Consider the following 19,342-nt stretch of genomic DNA (forward strand, 5'->3'; position numbering starts at 1 on the left):
TAAAGTGTGAAGGGAAGAAACTACTGCAATGATTTTCTGCAGATTTAACAAGAAATACTTTACTTATAACTCTGGCTGTCAGGTTCAATAACAAGAGGGCCATGATGACCCTAAAATGCTCACCTAAGCAAAGGGCCACAACTCTGTGATAAAGCATTAATAAAAATGTTGCAATTTTAACATATCTTGACTGATGACAATGCCTTGTTTTATATTTGTAAAGGGTCATTTCATGAAGCTACCTGAAAAGTTTCATTGAATTTGGCCTGGTAGTTTCAGAGATTTTTTTAAAGCAAAACAGTCAGTCAGCCACTTTGTTGTTGTTGTTGATCAATCGTGACCCCTTGTTGTGTCACCCAAGGAAGCTTCCTGTCAAGTTTCATTGAATTTTGACTGGTAGTTTTAGAGGAGATTATTTTTTTAAAGCAAAACAGGAAGTTGTCCATTTTGTTGTTGTTGTTGATCAATCGTGACCCCTTGTTGTATTTTTGTAAAGGGTCACCCAAGGAAGCTTCTTGTAAAGTTTCATTGAATTTGGAGTGGTAGTTTCAGAGGAGATGTTTTTTTGAAGCAAAACAGGAAGTCAGCAATTTTTCTGTTGTTGCTGTTGTTGTTGATAAATCGTGACCCCTTGTTGTATTTTCGTAGAGGGTCACCAAAGGAAGCTTTCTGTAAAGTTAAATTGAATTTGGACAGGTACATGTAGTTTTAGAGATTTTTTTTAAAGCAAAACAGAAGTTGGCCATTATGTTGATGTTGTTGTTGTTGTTGATCATTCATGACCCCTTGCTGTATTTTTGTAGAGAGTCACCCAAGGAAGCTTCCTGTAAAGTTTCATTGAATTTGGCCAGGTAGTTTTAGAGGAGAAGTTTTTTTTTTAAGCAATTGCTGACAGACGGACGGACGGACAGACAAAGACCGATCACAATAGCTCACCTTGAGCACTTCCTGCTCTGGTGAGCTAAAAACTGAATGTATTTATGATTGTTTAACATGAACAGAATACCAGTCTATAAAAAGTGACAAAGCTTTCCGATATGATTTTTATGTACAATTATGGCAGTTTTATACTAAGGAGTCAGGCACTTAGACACAAAATTATATAGTCTGCAACATATCTTACTAGACTCCTGTTTACTTTGAATGCTAAAATAGAATAAAACAATTATGTCACATTTCACAAATGAAGAATAAAGAAACAAAAATCCAACAAAACCCCTCCTTGACTCACCCCCTTATCATTGACATTCCTTAACCAAATCATGGGGAAAGTACTGAGCAAAACATTATAATTCAAGCAGAATTTGGACTATTAAGTTTAAATCACTATATATATGATACATGTACCGGTATGTTTTAAAAAGGAAAACACTGCATGCAAGGAGACAAAGAGCACAGCAAGCAGGTTACAAACACTTGTCTGCTTTATTTCAATCAAGGGGCATAACTCAACAGGTTTACAGCCAGAGTAAAGGGCCATTTCATTATTGTTTTTAATGTAACTGATTACATGAGCACAATGGTTCAATTAAAATCTTGAAGCATTTATAAGGTTTAAGTTCTTTCAAACTGTTATGGCCTCAGTGCCACTTAAGATTAAAAAAATTGAGAAAAAAATAAAAGTGAGTACATAACTATTATACGGTCTCAAACAGTGTCAGATGAATTACTGAGGTCCACATAATGTTTATTAAAAAGAAATGTATGGGAATTACCAAAATAATTCCAAACTGGTCCACTGACTTACAATATGCTTATAAGGCAGATAAGTGGGCGGAGCATAGAACCAATGTTGTTTAGTCAAAAATCACATATAGGTACTCGCTAATGTTTTTGTAAAATTCACTTGTTGTGTATGACGAAATAAACTGTTGCAAATGATTAGGAGTGTTTAAAGTAAAATACTAAAGCTGGAACCCTGCAGAAGATGTTGATTTTTGCACAAATATCATATTTGAAGACCACAAATTTCTTATTACATCAACAGCTTTATTCTTGCATGATTGGTTGATTGACATTATCACTTGATCTTATCAAGTTATGTATGATCAATATGTCAAATTATCAGTATAAAAGTATGAAAGTCTTCGTGATCTAGTGGATCAGATAATGTTTTCCTTTTTTTTCTTGACTTTTTTTTACAGGCGTGAGTTCAAACTGTATTTTTTTTCCAGCAATTTCGATGTCATAGAGTAAAATAATGATAAAGAAGTGTTTTCAGATGCATTACTAGGAAAACTGTTTAAACCAACAACGTCTGCAATTTATAAGTATAACTTTATTCCGCAACATAGAATTCTATGCATTTAAAGAGTCACGTTATATGCAAATTTTGTAATGACGTTGTGTATGCAAAATTTTAGATTTACTTTTGGTTTTGTTGCATTTTGTAATTGCGATAAATGCTAAATTCAGTCTAGGGGTTAAAAAGGTCAAAAAGGTTACCATCATTTGGATATGCTTTCAAATAGATAAGTTTACATTACTAAAACATAGTGAGACTTCAAGGAGCATATCTCGTTACTTAAGACAGAGTTACGGAACTTCTACACACCCGTGCATGTCACTTGTAACCTTTTTTACATCTTTCATCGCAATACCTTGAACTTTTTTTAAGTTAAAGCCAAGATTAAAGGCCAGGCACAAAAGCAATATGGTTGACATCAAGGCTCTTGAAAACCGACAAGCTAAAACTATTTCATAAATAAAACTATTAAATACATGAAAGAAACAAAAATATTTAAAGCAAATTTACAAAGTTATAGCATTTAAACAAAGAATTAAAACTGTGTGTCCCAAGTATTCTAGCCATACACTTATGCCTCAATAGCCTTGTTTTCCTATTGTAGCCAAGAACAATATAAATTGTTATAAAAGGCATTTATTTGATGAGTTGATTTAAACTAAAATGTTATTTACGATAATGAGCAAGGACTACCTTAACCAACAATGTACACACATGTAACCTGGCCTAATTCAACACCTGAACCAGTTCATTAATATAACCATATGCATACAACCAATAAGCAGATAGCCATCCTGATTCAGACTCTGTAACAACAAAGCTTTGTTGTAAAATCAGCACAAAAATTGTTACTCAGCTTTAAACAAAAGAAACATAAGCCGAAGTACCAATAATTTAAAATGTTGTGTACATTTTCCTTACTGGTCCCTAACCACTTTCTTGAATACTTCTTGTGTTATCATGGGATCCCAAAATGTTCAGAGAGACAGGAGGGCATTCACACTACTTCTGTTGTCAGAGTAAATACATGGCCTTCCAATTATATACTAATTTTCATTCACCTCGCTAGCTTACTTATTGCAGTATCCAGTTATCCTGGATGGACAGAGGGGCCAAATGAGTGGTAACTGAGATATTGGCATGATAGTGGCTTGCATGCAAAACTTAAATTAAGCTTCAATGGCGATGTCCAAGCTGACACAAAGGCTACTGTTATACAGTCCTCTGTATTTTTCATAATGCCATGCTAAAATGCAGATATAAAACATTGTATGTAAATAAAAAAGGTGAAAGCACAGCATTATCAAATGTGTATTAGACTTTTCCTACCTTACACAAAATGGCAAATCTCTAAAAGCAAAAGCCTAGATACATTTACATGGGTGATTAAAGTCCAGTAGCATGCAGGATATGAGTTCTCTAATGCATTTCTATATATTGTATTGTATTAAAAGATAAAATATTGTGTTAATTTACAGTAATTTGTGAGCACAAAATATATTCAACTAAATCAAAAAGAGGATTCAAATTTGTATTTGGAAACCAGAATGCTATTTCAACTTTATCTGTGTCAGTTTTCAAAACATATACTTTCCCTTCTACTGTTCAATATTTTGCCTTTCTTATATTGATCATATTGATCCATCACTTACCCTTCAATACAAACACTGAAAAGTCAATCATGTTTATAAAAAAGCTATAAAAATATCTCAATTTCTACAGCAGCAATTTTATACACAAACAAGTAGTGCATCAGTAGAAATGTTGACAACACTAGCATTGCATCAAAAACAGTCTAAAACAAACAATATACCTTGTACAAATACTGAAATATCAATATACATCACATGCAATGCTACAGGTATACTAAATTAAAATACCCAAACTAGAGAGATGAGGAACAAACACCCACCCTCATCTGTTTTCTCAGTCTAACAAGAGGCTTAGAGTCATAACTATTATTAAAACCATAGTAAAGGGCGTTGCTATACATGTGTGTATTGTGTCTAGCAACGTTTGTAACAATTTTCATTTGATTATCATCCAAGTTTTTGCATGGAAACGACGCCAACCACAATGCCTCTGACACCATTGAGATACGAAACAGACAAATTAGATGAGCTAAAATATATTTTTCTCTCTCTTTTTTCTGACTTTAATAGATGTTCTGACTGTACATTTTATCCCCAGTGAATGTCATCATGTAAAGGAGGACTGCCTGTACTCACCTGGCACTATTTAGAGCATCTTCATCTACTGCACTCTCATCTGTGGACAGACCCTTGTTCTGGCGGATGTCAAACACCAAACGCCTGCAATGATTGCATTATCAAATCAGAGGGATACTGTAATGTTACAACTTTAAATTGGGCAAAAAAAATCACCTCTGGCAATCTGTGTTTAAGGCAATATTAATTGAACACTATTGAATTGCATGCAAACGATTATTAAAATGGAAATAGAACTGCACAGATAAACATACACATAAACATTTTAAAAGGACATTCAAACCTCAAACATGCAAGAGAATTTGGCCACTAATTTTACAAACATCATTTAAGTACTACAAAAAATCTACATTGAAATGTTTGCATAACAGAGAGAGTCAAAGTGATTGTTAAACAATTGGAATTAAGATCACTGCAATAACTTCTTAGCCACACATGACGCACCAAAAAATGAAATTTCAAAAAAGAAAAAAATATGGAATGGCTGCATGTTTAAGTTGTTGGCAAGGGTCTTATATCTTTATCTAGATGACCTATATTGACAATGATGACAGTACATTCAAACGTTTGTTTAATGTAAAGATTTCATTGTTTTTCAGATAACAGCGATCAGAATCTTAAACTTTTGGTGGAAAATGTTCTGATAAATTGAAAGGCAGTTCACTGTAGGTATGTTTGTATACTAAAAATTACTTTGCATTTTTATTAATAAGATAAAATAAAATATTTGTCAATGCAACTTTTGAGACAGATATATTTTTTATTTGTTATAATAATTGAGCTGATAAATGTGACAATTTCCATGGCCTTACTTGAACTCATCAAACTGAAGATTTCCGTCCATGTTCCTGTCATAGAATCGGAAGATGTATCGGCACCTCATCTCTGCAGGCATACCCCCGTGTTGTGTGCTCGGCTCCATGGCAGCTAGACCCAGCAATACGTCCTTACACGACAAGTAACGACGCTTGTGAACATCAAATGCCCTACGAGCAAAACAAAAGTCGTTTCCAGGTTATTGAGTCACTAAAGAAAATATATACATCAACATCACCATGACAAAATATTAGCTTAAAAATTCTGGCATTAGGTATTGCTAACCTGAACAAATGGTCTACTTGATCCATCCTGGCTCCCTTCAGCTCCATATACTTGCTAAACAAGGTTTTGTTCATGAAGTGACTGGGATGAACTAGTTCCATAAACTCCTCGTGCAACAGCTCTTGTTCTAAAACATTTCAGGTGCACACAAAATTTTCCAATACATTTCTATCAGTTTTTTTCTAAATGTTAGAATTATATTTCACGCTGTCGATATACAATAATGACAATAAATGATGTTTAGTCTTTCTCCTTGGATAATTGATAAGGGTGAAAACTACATGTGGTAGTTATTTGATCTGCATCCATGTATTGAGTTTAACAGAAAGTCTTCAAGTTACTGTACTGATAACATGTGAAAACATCATTTAAACAGAATACATTACATACGCCATAGAAGGGCTGCTAAGGAAATGATGACTATTGAACACATTGTCTATATTCAAAACACTAAAATTATATCAGGTTCAAAAGTTAAGATTCAATCAGTATGAAGGGAAATGCCTACCTTTCCTTCCCAGTTTAGAGGATTTCACGAGTGATTCTTGGGGAGAGATTTGGGAGGACTCGGAGTCTACAGAGACATACTCCATTGTGTTTTCACTTAGTGATGTCTGTGGTATTATACCTACAACATTAAGCACATAATCTGTAACAAATGATGAAATCAGAAATCCTCAAGATTATCTCTTTAAGTGAACTGAATTTGAAGACATTAAAAGTTATCATATACAAATACAATATTATTACAAGTATGTAATAATGTACACATCAGAAGGTATAAACTGCTACTCATAAACATTCAGATTAATTTCTAAATAACAGTTTGAAACAAAGAATCCCAGTCCTACCAGAGCTGTCCTTGATCAGGTTGGCCATCTTCATGGGTTCAGGGCCAAGCAACAGAGGCTGTATATCATCCAAGTGCTGCTCCATCTGAGTATCTGACAGCCATACTGCATCAGCTGCACACTGAAACATGCACATAAACAGTAAGTCTGGCTGTAAATTGAGTATTAAGTAGCCAGTCTGAAATATCATTAAGTAACTCTCTTCAAATGAGCTGGCTTTGTAACATAACAGTGTTTACAAAAAAACATGTATGTATTTTGTATAAATAAAAAATGCAGAGTGTAAATGTTAATCTTACCTTTTCTATAGATGTTATTGGAATAGCCAAGAAGAATAAGTGGATCTTTGTAATTGTCCCACCTAATCTTGTAAATTGAGTACGTAGAACTCCTTTCAAAACAGCCTTCTGTCCACTCACCTGTATACAAAATTTTCTTCATGAAATTCTTCCCAAAAATAAATGTAAAAATTAAAGGAACATAAAACATGACCCTGCAAATAACATAATACATGAATGTTGAAAGTATTTCTTGGCAGTGTGGAGTATGGCACAGCATTAAAATTGTCATCAGTTTCTCCTCTCGTAGTCTCTAGATCAAAACGTTTGTGATTTTTGAAACCAATATATCCATAATATAATGTTGATTATGTTAACGCACAAAGACCTTTACCTTCACTGTAATTGTTATTATTTTAAGACTTTGGAGTGATTCGTAATGGCCAGCTTTAGCTGAGCCAATATTAATTGGTATAAACTATATATTTACCATTTTTAACACATAAAAAAACAGCAACAGTAAATGACATTTGCAATGACAATTTGCTAATGCAATACCAGCTACTGACAACTAGAAATGTGTCCATAGGACACGGATGCCCCCACTTCGATTTTTTGTCACAGAAAATAAGCCATAATGATTATTCAGGATAATCTGAGGGCCCTAACTCCTAAATGATTAAAGCGATTTTCATGGCTATCGAACTTGATCAAGATATTATGGTCACAAACATGTGTTAAAAGTTTGGTGAGGATTGGACAAACAGTTTTCAAGAATTAGATCGGAAACAATCTTTGGGACGTATTTTTCAAGTCTTTTTTTGCAAATAAAGGGCCGTAACTCCTAAATGACAAAAGCGATTTCCATGGCTATCGAACTTGATCAAGATATTATGGTCACAATCATGTATGTAAAGTTTGGTGAGGATTGGACACATACTTTTCAAGAATTAGATTGGAAACATATATTTTTGAAGTATTTTTGGCAAAAAAGGGCCGTAACTCCTAAATGACTACAGCGATTTCCATGACTATCGAACTTGATCAAGATATTATGGTCACAAACATGTGTTTAAAGTTTGGTGTGGATTGGACAAACGGTTTTCAAGAATTAGATCGGAAACAATCTTCGGGAATTTTGGGCAAAAAAGGGCCGTAACTCCTAAATGACTAAAGCGATTTCCATGACTATCGAACTTGATCAAGATATTATGGTCACAAACATGTGTTTAAAGTTTGGTGAGGATTGGACAAACGGTTTTCAAGAATTAGATCGGAAACAATCTTCGGGATATTCATTTTGTTCCCTTAACGCCACAAGTCGACTGATTCATACCAATGTAAAATAGATTCTTGGCTCGAAAAAAAAACAAGTGGGATATGGACACGTAGAGTTGCCACTCGCCTGTTTATGTGGACTACCCAATAACCAGATTAGGAGATAACTGATTATGAAAACACAGGTTGTCTGCGATAAGAAAAGGGCATCGACACACTACCCTCAATAACAGGCAAGCTGGAGCACAGATAATGACACCTTTTGCCACCAGATTGCATTTATTAACATGTATACGGAATTTACACTGACCATTTACACATTGTCAAATGTCACATATTGTGGAGGCACCACAATTCAACTAGACCATATTATTTAAATTCTTCCTATTACAAGCTCTGTTTATAATATCTACAGAATGTTTGACTACCATAGCCGTCAATACCTCTTCAACAAGGCTACAAGCAACAGTTTTCATCGACTCATCTCCCTGCCGTTCCGCAGTCGGGAACCACAGGCCGTTTCCACGGATATTTATCAACAGATATCTGTTGTCTACAGTCCGTGGAATCAGCACGCTCACAAATTCAGATGTCATTTTTGCTAAATTTATCAAGGAAATATAAAGAGAATATAACTTTTCATTTTGAGTAAATTTGTCATTTTTTGTTTACGGTCTAATGAATTATTTCTGTTGTGAAAACTGCAAAGAGACAGGTTTTGATAGTGAAATCTTAACTCAAAGTTGAACATTTAACACGCCAACGACGTAAGTAATGTAAGAGGAAACCAGTTTAACTATTTCTTTGGTAGTTCTAATTTGAACATGCCTTTGTCTCTGAACATTTTTTTTTACCATTTCAGTACATTTTATAGGTTACAGAACACTTGTAAAGTATGATTGACATAAGGTTACAGAACATCTTTTTCACCAAGGGGTATTTTGATTTATGACACTACATGTTTGTCATTTAATCAAAATTGAAAGAAGAGTCTTAGAAAAAAACCTTCAATCTCAGCCAATGAAATTTCAGAAAGGCGATGGTAAAGATACTAGGCTAAAATCATGAAGAATTCGAACTTTTTGGGCGATTATAGCTGCACTCTCACAGATATACCTTTTTTACAACATTTTTATTTTTCGTCCTGGAAAGGGCAACTTTTGGATAAATTTTTGCAAACAAATGATTTAAGATTGCTGACAAAAAATCAGATCGTAGATTTTCATATTTCTGTTCGAAAATAAATGTTTTATGGCTTAAAAAGAGTAATGCATAAAACATCATTTTTTGAACTTAAATATTAAAATCTGTGATCAATTTTTTTGTCAGCAGTCTTATATAACTGGTTTCCATGGATTTTCGCAAAATTGTCTCGTTTCAAGACAAGAAATAAAACTGTTGTCAAAACGTTCAATCTGTGAGAGTGCAGCTTTAAAGGGACTCGCTCATATTTCATAAAATGCACTCTTTTCTATGACAAAATAAAGTGTGGCAAAGCATTAGGTGACCATTCAATAACTTGAGACCCAGGAACTTCATACATGGTATAGTATGTAGTCCAAATAATTGTTTTTTTTTTTTTTTATGTGTCATGTTAGGGATTAAAAGAATCCCATATTGAACATCTGTTATTTAAGACTAATGCCAGTTGGTCATGATAAGTAAATGATCCCTACTGATATTTAGATCAGTAGGTCAAGGGTCAAGATTTTGGTGACCTTGAGATGAAAAAACAGTTTCTGTGCGCACATAGGAACTTAATACTCAAGGTATGCCCGTAGGTCTTGACTGAATTGTTGACCCCTTTTGATGTTGTGATTAGTAGGTGAAAGGTCAAGGTTTCATGTCCACCATTGATTATTTGTCAGCTATGACCAATAGGGGAAAAAAGCTTTTTTTGATAAAAACAATCTCAGTTTATTAATTACTTTTCTAAAGTAATTGTTATCTAATTGATTACTTTTAAAAATTCACCATTGAAATATATTTGATAACATGTTTTCCACAAATAATTGTAATTTTCATTGATTACAATTTAAAAGTAATTGCCCCATGCCTGTGTCGCTAGAGATTATCTTTAGAGCTCATACTACTTGTTCAAACAAAATCTTTTGTGGTACATAAATAAATATGTTAATTGAATAGCAGTGATACATGGATGCAAATGCGTTCATGGAGTGCATAACAAAAGAAAAGTGGTTTGATCATGTGAAGGACAAGAAGTATTTATTTGTTTTGTTTGATAGAAAGCTTTTGTAAGCAAATAATTTACATTTTGAACACAGGAGTATGTTTTCAAACTGAAGGATATTCCATGAGTAACTAACTCATGCCCTTTTCTCAGTGTTTTATTATTTATACTCTTTACAACAGTGTATATATTTTTCTAAGGAAGAACAGCAAAAATACTAACAATGGAGCTTGGACCAGATGTGCTAGATGAGCCAGCATGTGGGGGCTGCCAAAGTCTTGTCTTAGAACCGTATATCCAGTGTGAGACTTGTAGTAAGGCAGCCGGTAAAACCTTTGTCTGCCTTCACTGCTTCGCTAAGGGTGTGGAGTTTGATGGGCATCACAGTGATCATCCATACTCACTTGTGGCAAGTATATACACCGATGTCAATGAATCAGTGGCATTTAAAAATTTCCTCCTTATATTAAACTTTGTTGTTAAATAGCATTCATTTCATGAAGTAAATTCATACATTTTTAGTACCATATTCCTGTAGTAATGACCTGGTTTTAAACGAATTTGTTTTATTCCAGAAAAACAATTTCCCAGTGTTTGAGCGTAACTGGACAGCGTTAGAAGAATTGCAGCTTCTCAAGGCCGTCTCCGACTGTGGTTATGGAAACTGGTGAGATTGACAGTACAGTGAGACCTGTATTAAGCGGCCACCTTTGGGAAAAGGTCATAGTGGCTGCTTAAGACAGGTAGCCACTTAATTCAGGTGTGAAATATCCACAACTTAAGCTTTGATTAAACAGATGACTGTTATATATCTTAACCACCAACCCACACCACCATGAGTATCATCATCATTAAAGAAATTCAAATACAAATGTGGATAAAATAACTTTATTCCAAATTTATAAATAGAATGCAGATGATCAACGTTTTTATAAACATGTATGCAATTAATAACAGAAAAAAGAAAAAAAAAGAAAAAATGCATTCAATTTCCATGAATACATACACAACTACATCAACAAGCTCACTTTTTAAAGTAATCCGTCATTTTCATTTGCTTTACACCAGTCTCTAATCTTTCAGCATCAAACACTTGCAAAGTTGTCTTGCTGTAACTCATAATCAAAATAAAAAAGAAAATCACGCAAAATTCAACGTAAAGATTTTTACAAAATCCATGATTTTGAAATTTAAAATTGAAATGAAAACAAATTGTTACTCGTATTATCCCTTCAAGTGACAATGCAAACTGTGAGTTCATAATAACGGGTATTCTTTTTCGGTATTTGATCATCAACTTGGTCATTAATTTTTTATTTTTTTTCAAGTATCCATTCATTAATTGTGTTAATTTGAATCAAAACATTCACAAATGTGCTATAAACATGATTCCTCATTGAGTAAACATGTAGGGCAATCATGTGATGTAATATGCACTTTGATTGGATGATGGAAATATCTGAGGCCTCTGTATTTTTTCTGTAAATTTCAGTATGGAAGTAAAGCTGTGTATTGATAAAAATTGTTAGCAGAAGTGTCAGTGACCTAGGATGAGTAGCTGCTAATAAGTGCTTATATGGCTTCATGGGTGATGAAATTTTTGAGCGACATAACATAACGCGATGTATTGACGTAACGTGCGAAATGTATTTATACTTACGTAACATAACTTTCTGAGTGTTGTTATTATATGTATGACTTCAATAAAGGAAACGAATGTATACACGACGTGTTTAACTGTGACCATCTCAAACAATGGGGTCAAAAATTAGTGACCGCAGCCGAGTTAGACAGTTGGCCACTTAATGTACATACTTTATATAGTAAAAACATACTGGAGGAATTGGGACTGGCCGGATAGGGCAGTTGGCATTCTAAAACAGGTGGCCATCAACAGGGTTTGACTGTATCAGCTCTTTTATTGTGTAATAGAAGTAATTACTAGTATAAAGGAATATATTTTGCCAACATTTAAATTGTATATATTGAGATTTTATTTTAATTTTATGTTGTTATACCAAAATTCTTTAAAAACAGGTTTTTTTGGTAATATTAATAGACCATTGGTCTCCAGCCTTTTCCAATATTTTCCAGGTCAGATATTGCCCACAAAGTTCGCACTAAGAACCCAGTCGAATGTGAGCGGCATTACAATCACAGTTACATTGAGAACCCAAAGGAAGATATGCCAGGTCAAGTGTTGTAGAATTGGTCTCTTGCTGTAAGAGTTGTTGGCTAGATTAATACAAAGTTAATAAACAATCTCATCAGGGTTGTAACTGATTCTTTTAACAGTAGAATTTGCAATGATGTTAAAGTTTTCATTATTTGTATTTTGATATAATTTAGTATAACATCTTTTTTAATTTTTAGGCTTCTCAGAGGCTGAGTTAAACCTTTTCCCAAAGCCTGTGATCTACAAATGTATGTCTTCTTTTTCTTTCATGAATACATGTATTTTAGTTTTCTTATTGCATTAAAGAGTTAATTTAACTTTTTTGATTTCTATGCTGTAAGTCACTCTGAATGTGGTTAACAAAATTACACTGATTAACAATACAAACCACTAGTCTGTAACTCTGTTCCTCCCTGACAGTATGTGAGGATCCCCCACGGCCAGGAGAGGGGTCGCTCCTGGCAACAGAGATGGCGGGGTACATGGCTGGGCGGGGGGACTTCATGGTTGAGCATGAGAACTACATGGAGATGGACCTGCGGGGTCTCCAGTTTGACCAGCCAGACGAGGAAGACGCCCTTGAAACTGGTTGGCACCGTCTTTTTAACCCATTCATACAGTGTTAAATACCTTTGATTAAGATGTCCATTATTGAATTGTTGATGCTTAGACAATCATCTATACTTATAAATATGCACTCTTTTTAGCTGTACATAATTATTTATTTATGCATACATTGCTGTACAATAATTGATCAAATCTAAAATATAGTGAAAATAAAATGCTCTTTTTACAAAACAGTTGAATGGTCCTTATTTCAGAACTCAAGCTTACGGTTGTGGATGTGTACATGAGATGTTTGAAGGAGAGACAGAGGAGAAAAAGGTATGGAACATGTCACTTGACTCTTGTTGGTTGAAATATAGTTATTTTTCATGTCCTGCAGCCTAAATGGGAAGATCAGGCTGTATACAATTTTTGTAATTGGTAAATGGCTTGCATTATAACGTGGACATTATAAATGATGTCATATTTAACACCAACTGTAGCTTCACAGAAGCTGTTTTCATAGCTACAACTGTACATAGAACTATTGTGCTTCCAAAGTTGTCTCATGCTGCATCCTTTAGAACTTCCGTTGAAATGTTTTCCTGCTTTCAGAATTGTGAGAAGACATGGACTCATAAATCTCAGAAAGAATGCCAGTAAGCTTATCTCATTTTCTTAAGGGATTTCTTTTTAGCTCGACTATTCGAAGAATAGGTGGGCTATACTACTGGCCCCAGCGTTGGCGTCAGCGTCCGATTAAAGTTTTAGGGCTAGTTGGGATTTTCACTTATAAGTCCAATACCCTACATTCAATTAACTTATTACTTCACGCAGTTGTTCAGGGCCATCACATGATGAGGTAAGATAACTCCATATTATTCTTTACACAGATTATGGCCCCTGATTGACTATGGAACTTAGGTTAACGTTTTAGGGCAAGTTGGAATATTTATTAATAACTTCTATATCCTTTGTTCAATTGACTTAATACTTCACACAGTTGTTCAGGACCATCACACAATGAGGTCACATAACTCCATATTATCCTAAATACAAGTTATGGCCCCTGATTGACTTAGGTTAAAGTTTTAGGGCAGGTTAAAGTTTTAGGGCAAGTTGGGATTTTCACTTTAACTCCAATACCATTCATTCAATTGACTTAATACTTCACACAGATGTTCAGAGCCATCACATAATGAGGTTAGATAACTCCATGTTATCTTTTATACAAATTATGGCCCCTGATTGACTATGGAACTTAGGTTAAAGTTTTAGGGCAGGTTGGGATATTGTTTAATAACTTCTATACCCTTCATTCAATTGACTAAATACTTCACACAAGTGTTCAGGACCATCACCCAATGAGGTTACATAACTACATATCCTTAATACAAGTTATGGCCCCTGATTGAATTAGGTTAAAGTTTTAGGCAAGTAAAAGTTAAGGGCAAGTTGGGATTGTAATAAAAAAAACTTTTATACTGTTCATTAAATGCACTTAATAAAATTCAAAATTATTTACGACCATTATTTACGACCATACACTTTGTATATATTAAGAGTTTATGGAGACTTTTCATGTGATTGCGTTTTGGGACCCATAGAGTCAAAGTCATGGTTACTGTTACTCAAAGTAGAAAAACAGTTGAAACTGAATATTTTCAGTTAAAAAAACCAGTTGTATCTGAATCTCATAACACAGGCTGAAGTTTTTCTATTAATCATTGAAAACCCTGTTTTCGTTGCATTGCATCGCTGTTTATTTGATGTTTTTAGAAAAGAAAAAAGTTGAGGAATAGTTGCAGACTTTATGTCAGCGACATTGTCGTAGTTGTTGGCATGGTAAAAATATTTTAATGTTGGCAATGAGTTGAAACTGATTAAAGATATTTATATGAAACTTGAATACATTGTTACAATAACAATTCACATACGTGTATATGCAGCAAGTCTCTTCACTCTAGGTAAAATTTATTTTGAGTTAAGTTATTAGGTCAATTGTAAAAAACAGACAAGCAATGATATCTGCCTATGGTGCTCTTGATTTTGGTTAATGTTTTTATTTGCTGCTACTGAACTGCTCTCAATGTTGTAACTATGATGAGTAAACCATTTTATGTAATCAAATATAAAGACTTCATTTGTAAATATCTAAAAGCTGATGTATGACTGTTTATTACCTCTGTATTCGTGTTGTCAGGGTTTCGAGCGCGATGTGACATGCAGATGTGCCATTGCTTAGACAGTCTGCGTGTATTTACCCAGCTTGTGGCCCCAGGAGATCTCGATATCTACCTTGAGGCGCTTCAATGTACGTATACTACTGATACCATCATTAAGTAACATGCCCTGGTTTAGATTATTTATTTGTTTAAGTTTGATAGTGAAGATAGCGATAGACTGATATATATGAGTCATCAAGTTAAGTAACCTGAGAGACCAGTAATGGTGCCTTTTTGACAGGCCAAGAAAATGTACCTTTGGTGTGGCTCAAACTAAAGACCAGGAAAACCTACACATATACCAATCTCAGTCTTGGTTTACTGTCAATCTCATTTCAATCATATCGTAAAATCTACCTCGTTTCATAACGCTGTGAATGCCCAAAGTGTAATGTCATAAATGGAGCTTTGGGGATCTGAGTTTGATGGGATTGATGCATTGTATCAGTTTGGTGTATTTACTTTTTTCCAACTTAAAGTTGGAATACACAAAAATATATTCAGTTACACCGATACGGCTTTGTGATATTCACTTGACTGGAAGTTCTTTTCTTCATACATTAGCAGACTATGTAAATGTTTACAAGAATCACAACGTAATCATGCTTATATTACATGCTTGGTTGTTCAATACAAAACTTATTTTACTCACTTTTATCTATTTAAGTAACAAGTATAAAATATTTCATATTAAATGACCACAAATGGGGTGTTCTATTTATATCGTAAATACTGATATGAATGTTTACAGAGCAAAATATGTATTTGTGACATCACTTAAGTTATAGCCTTAGTTTCGTATCTTATTTATAAATATAAACGTACATTCCGACTGTCTTCTATGATACAGATGAGCATGAATTGAAGCAGGAGATATCAAAGCTGCAGGAGTATCGACGAAATCGACTCACCAAGCTGCGACACATTCCCGTCTACAAGGCACTCAGCAAGTCCCGGGATAGGCAACGTGAGGGCCACCACCTTCTTGATGATGTTCTCACTCATGTAAAGGTATCTCCTTTATTCACAGGTTTAAATTTGGACTCAGGATATAAATGTTTGTTTTTCTCTTCCAGACGTGACACAATAATAAACTTTTCTCTTATGAAATAAAAAATAGTTTCCTACTGTATAATGTCATGACAAAATAAATACCTAAATAAAGTTCAAGGTCACACTTAATAGTCACTTGAGTGCAATTATTGTTGTCTTAAGTGGATTTTAGACAAACTTTACATAAATTTGTAGCTCTAATATCAAAAATCAAGGTCACACTTGAAGGGCAAAGATTTGCAATAAATACATTATAGAAAAATGTATGCTTCAGCTGTAGCTTTGGATCTGTGGGATTTCCATTATTTAATGTACTACACACACAAATGTTTTGTAATCAGGGATATTTGACACATTTCATATTATCAACCTATTATAATGCTATGGGACATTTGGTGACTGGTTTCTCTCTGCAGGATGAGGCTGCATGTCAGACGTGGCTCCAGCGACAGGCCACCTTCGACAGCCTTAACAAGGGAGTGGCCACAAACCTACCTAACCCAGGTCAGTAACTTACACTGCATTTTCTTTTTCGCTTGTTATAACTTGTGGTTATTAACACTGCTTCAATGGTTGATTTTAGTGTTTTCTAGTGTTCAAAACTTAAATTTAATCTATTAATTTTTTTGACGTATACATAAATGAGATCGCCACTGTCTTCAGTAAAAACAGAATTGTGTATGTAACCCAAAACTACTGACATCTAGGGTTACTGTGCATTTGTTTGTTGTTGTTTTTATCTGTTCACTGGTTTAAAGGTTTAATACACAATATTCAAATCATGATGGCTTATTACCATTTAATTTCGAGATGAAGTCTTTCTTTTTTCGTTGGATGTATGTTTGTATTCTAGGTAAAAACAACTGTACTACTAAAACACCCAAATGACCTGGATCCTGTGAGGAACTTCTAGACGTTAATTTTTTTTTTTCCACTGGATTGTTCTGTATTGTTTCAATGGTGTTTTCTTCTCTATTTTAGTAAGGAAAACAGCACCACCTTTGGAAATTGTAGAACTTCCTGGATTTGACCAATTGACCAGTCAAGAAAAAGAGGTATTCATATCAATTCATAAGATTTCAAATTTAGTACCCCAAATAAGCCTATGGTTATCATTCTATTAAATAATGTTATAATAGTTTCAGCCCAGAATTATAAATATTATGGTTTTCCCCAAGCTAATCCTTCGGCACAAACAAAATTATACCTTTTTAATATACACACGTTACTTCAGAAACAATAGAGTCATTGGTCTGTTACATGAATTTCAAAAGCTCAAAATTCACCTTTTATTTGTACTGGATGGGAAAACCCAGTTTTGTAAATTCCGGGCTCCCCCGTATATATATTCCATAGCCGTTGTGTCAGCATCTGTCACTCTCAGAGTTGATTCACTCATTGCCTTGAATGTTGACCCAAAATATTTCAAGAAATTCGCATGTAATAACATTGCATAACACTCACATTCAAACTTAATCAGGTTAATAATCATATGCCTGGGAAGCATGGCAGAAACATAGGGATTACTTTGTCGTCGTAGGCATCACATTTAAGTTTCTGATCAGTAACTATTGAACTTTGTGTAGTCTTCAAACTTAGTATGCACATTTATCATTGTAAGTAATGACCCATTTGATTTTTGGGTCAAAGTACATGGTGACCTTTACTAGAAAAAAGAAAGGCGCTTTTGTTTCCGATCATTAAGATTTTATCAACTTGGTATAGAGTCTTCAAACTTATTATGCACATTGGTCATGGTCAGTAGATGTCGCCTATTGATTTAAGGTTTAATAGATCAAAGGCCAGAGTGACCTTACCTAGAAAAATTGTGGGCACTCTCTCCATGGGACACATCTGATCTGCGGAATTCTGGTGAAGCAAATCTTACAACTCTTGTACTATTTGCTGAGTAAATGCCCCTTGATCAACTGATTAACAGGACAATGGCTAATGGTCCATGCTGTGACTTTGTGATTATCTCCACATTGATTTCCTTCTATTTCAGCTGTGTTCTCATCTTCGACTGGTTCCAGCTGCCTACCTTGACTTTAAGGCCACTCTTGTGTCCGAGGCCAGTAAAAACGGCACTTTACGGCTTGCACAGGCACGCCAGCTTATCAAAATTGACGTCAACAAAACTAGAAAGATATTTGACTTTCTCGTTACAGAGGATTATATCAAGAAAGAATAGAACTGTTATTCATTGTTTTGTGAACACAATAAATAAAGATTTATAAAAACTTGCACAGTTTTTTTAACAATAGTTCAATGAACGCTAGCAAAATATTGTACTACCATGATCATATTGTAATAAAATTATTGCTGCCTTTTTTATCATTGTTTGCAAGTTCATTGGATGTAAGAAAAGGCCAATATATATATTGTAGATTTTAATATGTCAACCCCTTTCAAAAGTGGCATAACTGTAGTGTCACAAAGGTGATAATTCATCAAACTTGACCTGGACATTGTGACTGTTACCATGGTTAAATAACACATTTTAATAAGTTTCATCATGATTGGAGAATACTGAAATGTAAGAGGCATAACTCTGGTGATATTAAAGCAGTTTTAGAATGGTTTGACCCAGGACACAGATAGGTTGTATTGGGCTAGTAGATGACCTACTGACTTTGGTCAAAGTCGCAGCCAAAATTGAAATCTTTTTCTACATGATAGCTTGAGAGCAGTTCACTTAAAACCATGATACTTCATGTATAGGTTGTTGGATCTAGACCAAAAAATGACCCTTATCAGTTTTGGAGTCAGTAGGTCAAAGGTCAATGTCATTGATAATGCCTTTCTTTTTAAACACTTTGCAGTCCAGCATTTATTTCTGACAAAGCAGCACACATGGGCATGTTGACAAAATCATTAAATGTGAAACATCTCTCATTTAATGTTAAAGGGATATAACTCTTAAGTCACTATGGCATTTCATTTGACAATCAATCTTTACCTGGAGGTAGTGACCATTAACACTCTCACCAAATTTCATCATGTTTGGATAATTATTAGTACCGGGTATGTCTTAAATTACTGCACAATATTTATTTTATGAACTGACGCTACCACCAACACTTCCACTAGAGATTGCACCAAAAGTAAATACAAAATAATGGACAAATATAGTTCTATTCTAAAAAGCTTTTTTTTCTTTGGACACAGGT

General features: G+C 34.3%; 2 protein-coding genes across 4 annotated transcripts in view; one reads left to right on the plus strand and one right to left on the minus strand.

Annotated features, from left to right (window-relative positions):
- LOC128231722 (uncharacterized) overlaps nt 1–8,670 on the minus strand; it is a 24,844-nt gene extending 16,174 nt beyond the window's left edge. The window contains exons 1-8 of one of the 2 annotated variants that reach the window (XM_052944845.1): nt 8,425–8,670; nt 6,725–6,844; nt 6,426–6,546; nt 6,083–6,202; nt 5,575–5,701; nt 5,286–5,459; nt 4,474–4,557; nt 3,898–3,912 (exon numbers count right to left, since the gene is read on the minus strand). In XM_052944845.1, the coding sequence (XP_052800805.1) occupies nt 3,898–3,912; nt 4,474–4,557; nt 5,286–5,459; nt 5,575–5,701; nt 6,083–6,202; nt 6,426–6,546; nt 6,725–6,844; nt 8,425–8,577 (914 nt within the window). In that variant the 5' untranslated portion in view covers nt 8,578–8,670. The remainder of the gene's footprint in view (nt 1–3,897; nt 3,913–4,473; nt 4,558–5,285; nt 5,460–5,574; nt 5,702–6,082; nt 6,203–6,425; nt 6,547–6,724; nt 6,845–8,424) is intronic. The other variant, XM_052944846.1, reaches the window with a different exon arrangement.
- On the plus strand, nt 8,669–19,266 carry LOC128231724 (transcriptional adapter 2-alpha-like). 2 transcript variants are annotated; one of them, XM_052944848.1, is made up of 13 exons: nt 8,669–8,748; nt 10,373–10,581; nt 10,748–10,839; nt 12,267–12,364; nt 12,546–12,596; nt 12,769–12,936; nt 13,170–13,233; nt 13,510–13,553; nt 15,098–15,208; nt 15,970–16,130; nt 16,589–16,676; nt 17,154–17,227; nt 18,178–19,266. In XM_052944848.1, exons 2-13 carry the CDS (start codon nt 10,396–10,398, stop codon nt 18,361–18,363), a joined length of 1,323 nt encoding a protein of 440 aa, XP_052800808.1. In that variant the 5' UTR covers nt 8,669–8,748; nt 10,373–10,395; the 3' UTR covers nt 18,364–19,266. The 2 variants fall into 2 exon arrangements, with proteins under 2 accessions (XP_052800808.1, XP_052800809.1); XM_052944849.1 differs by having other exon boundaries at nt 8,685–8,748; nt 10,377–10,581.
- The last annotated feature ends 76 nt before the right edge of the window (nt 19,267–19,342 follow it).

The sequence above is a fragment of the Mya arenaria genome, chromosome 4 (genome assembly GCF_026914265.1).
Source record: "Mya arenaria isolate MELC-2E11 chromosome 4, ASM2691426v1".
Lineage (NCBI taxonomy): Eukaryota > Metazoa > Mollusca > Bivalvia > Myida > Myidae > Mya > Mya arenaria.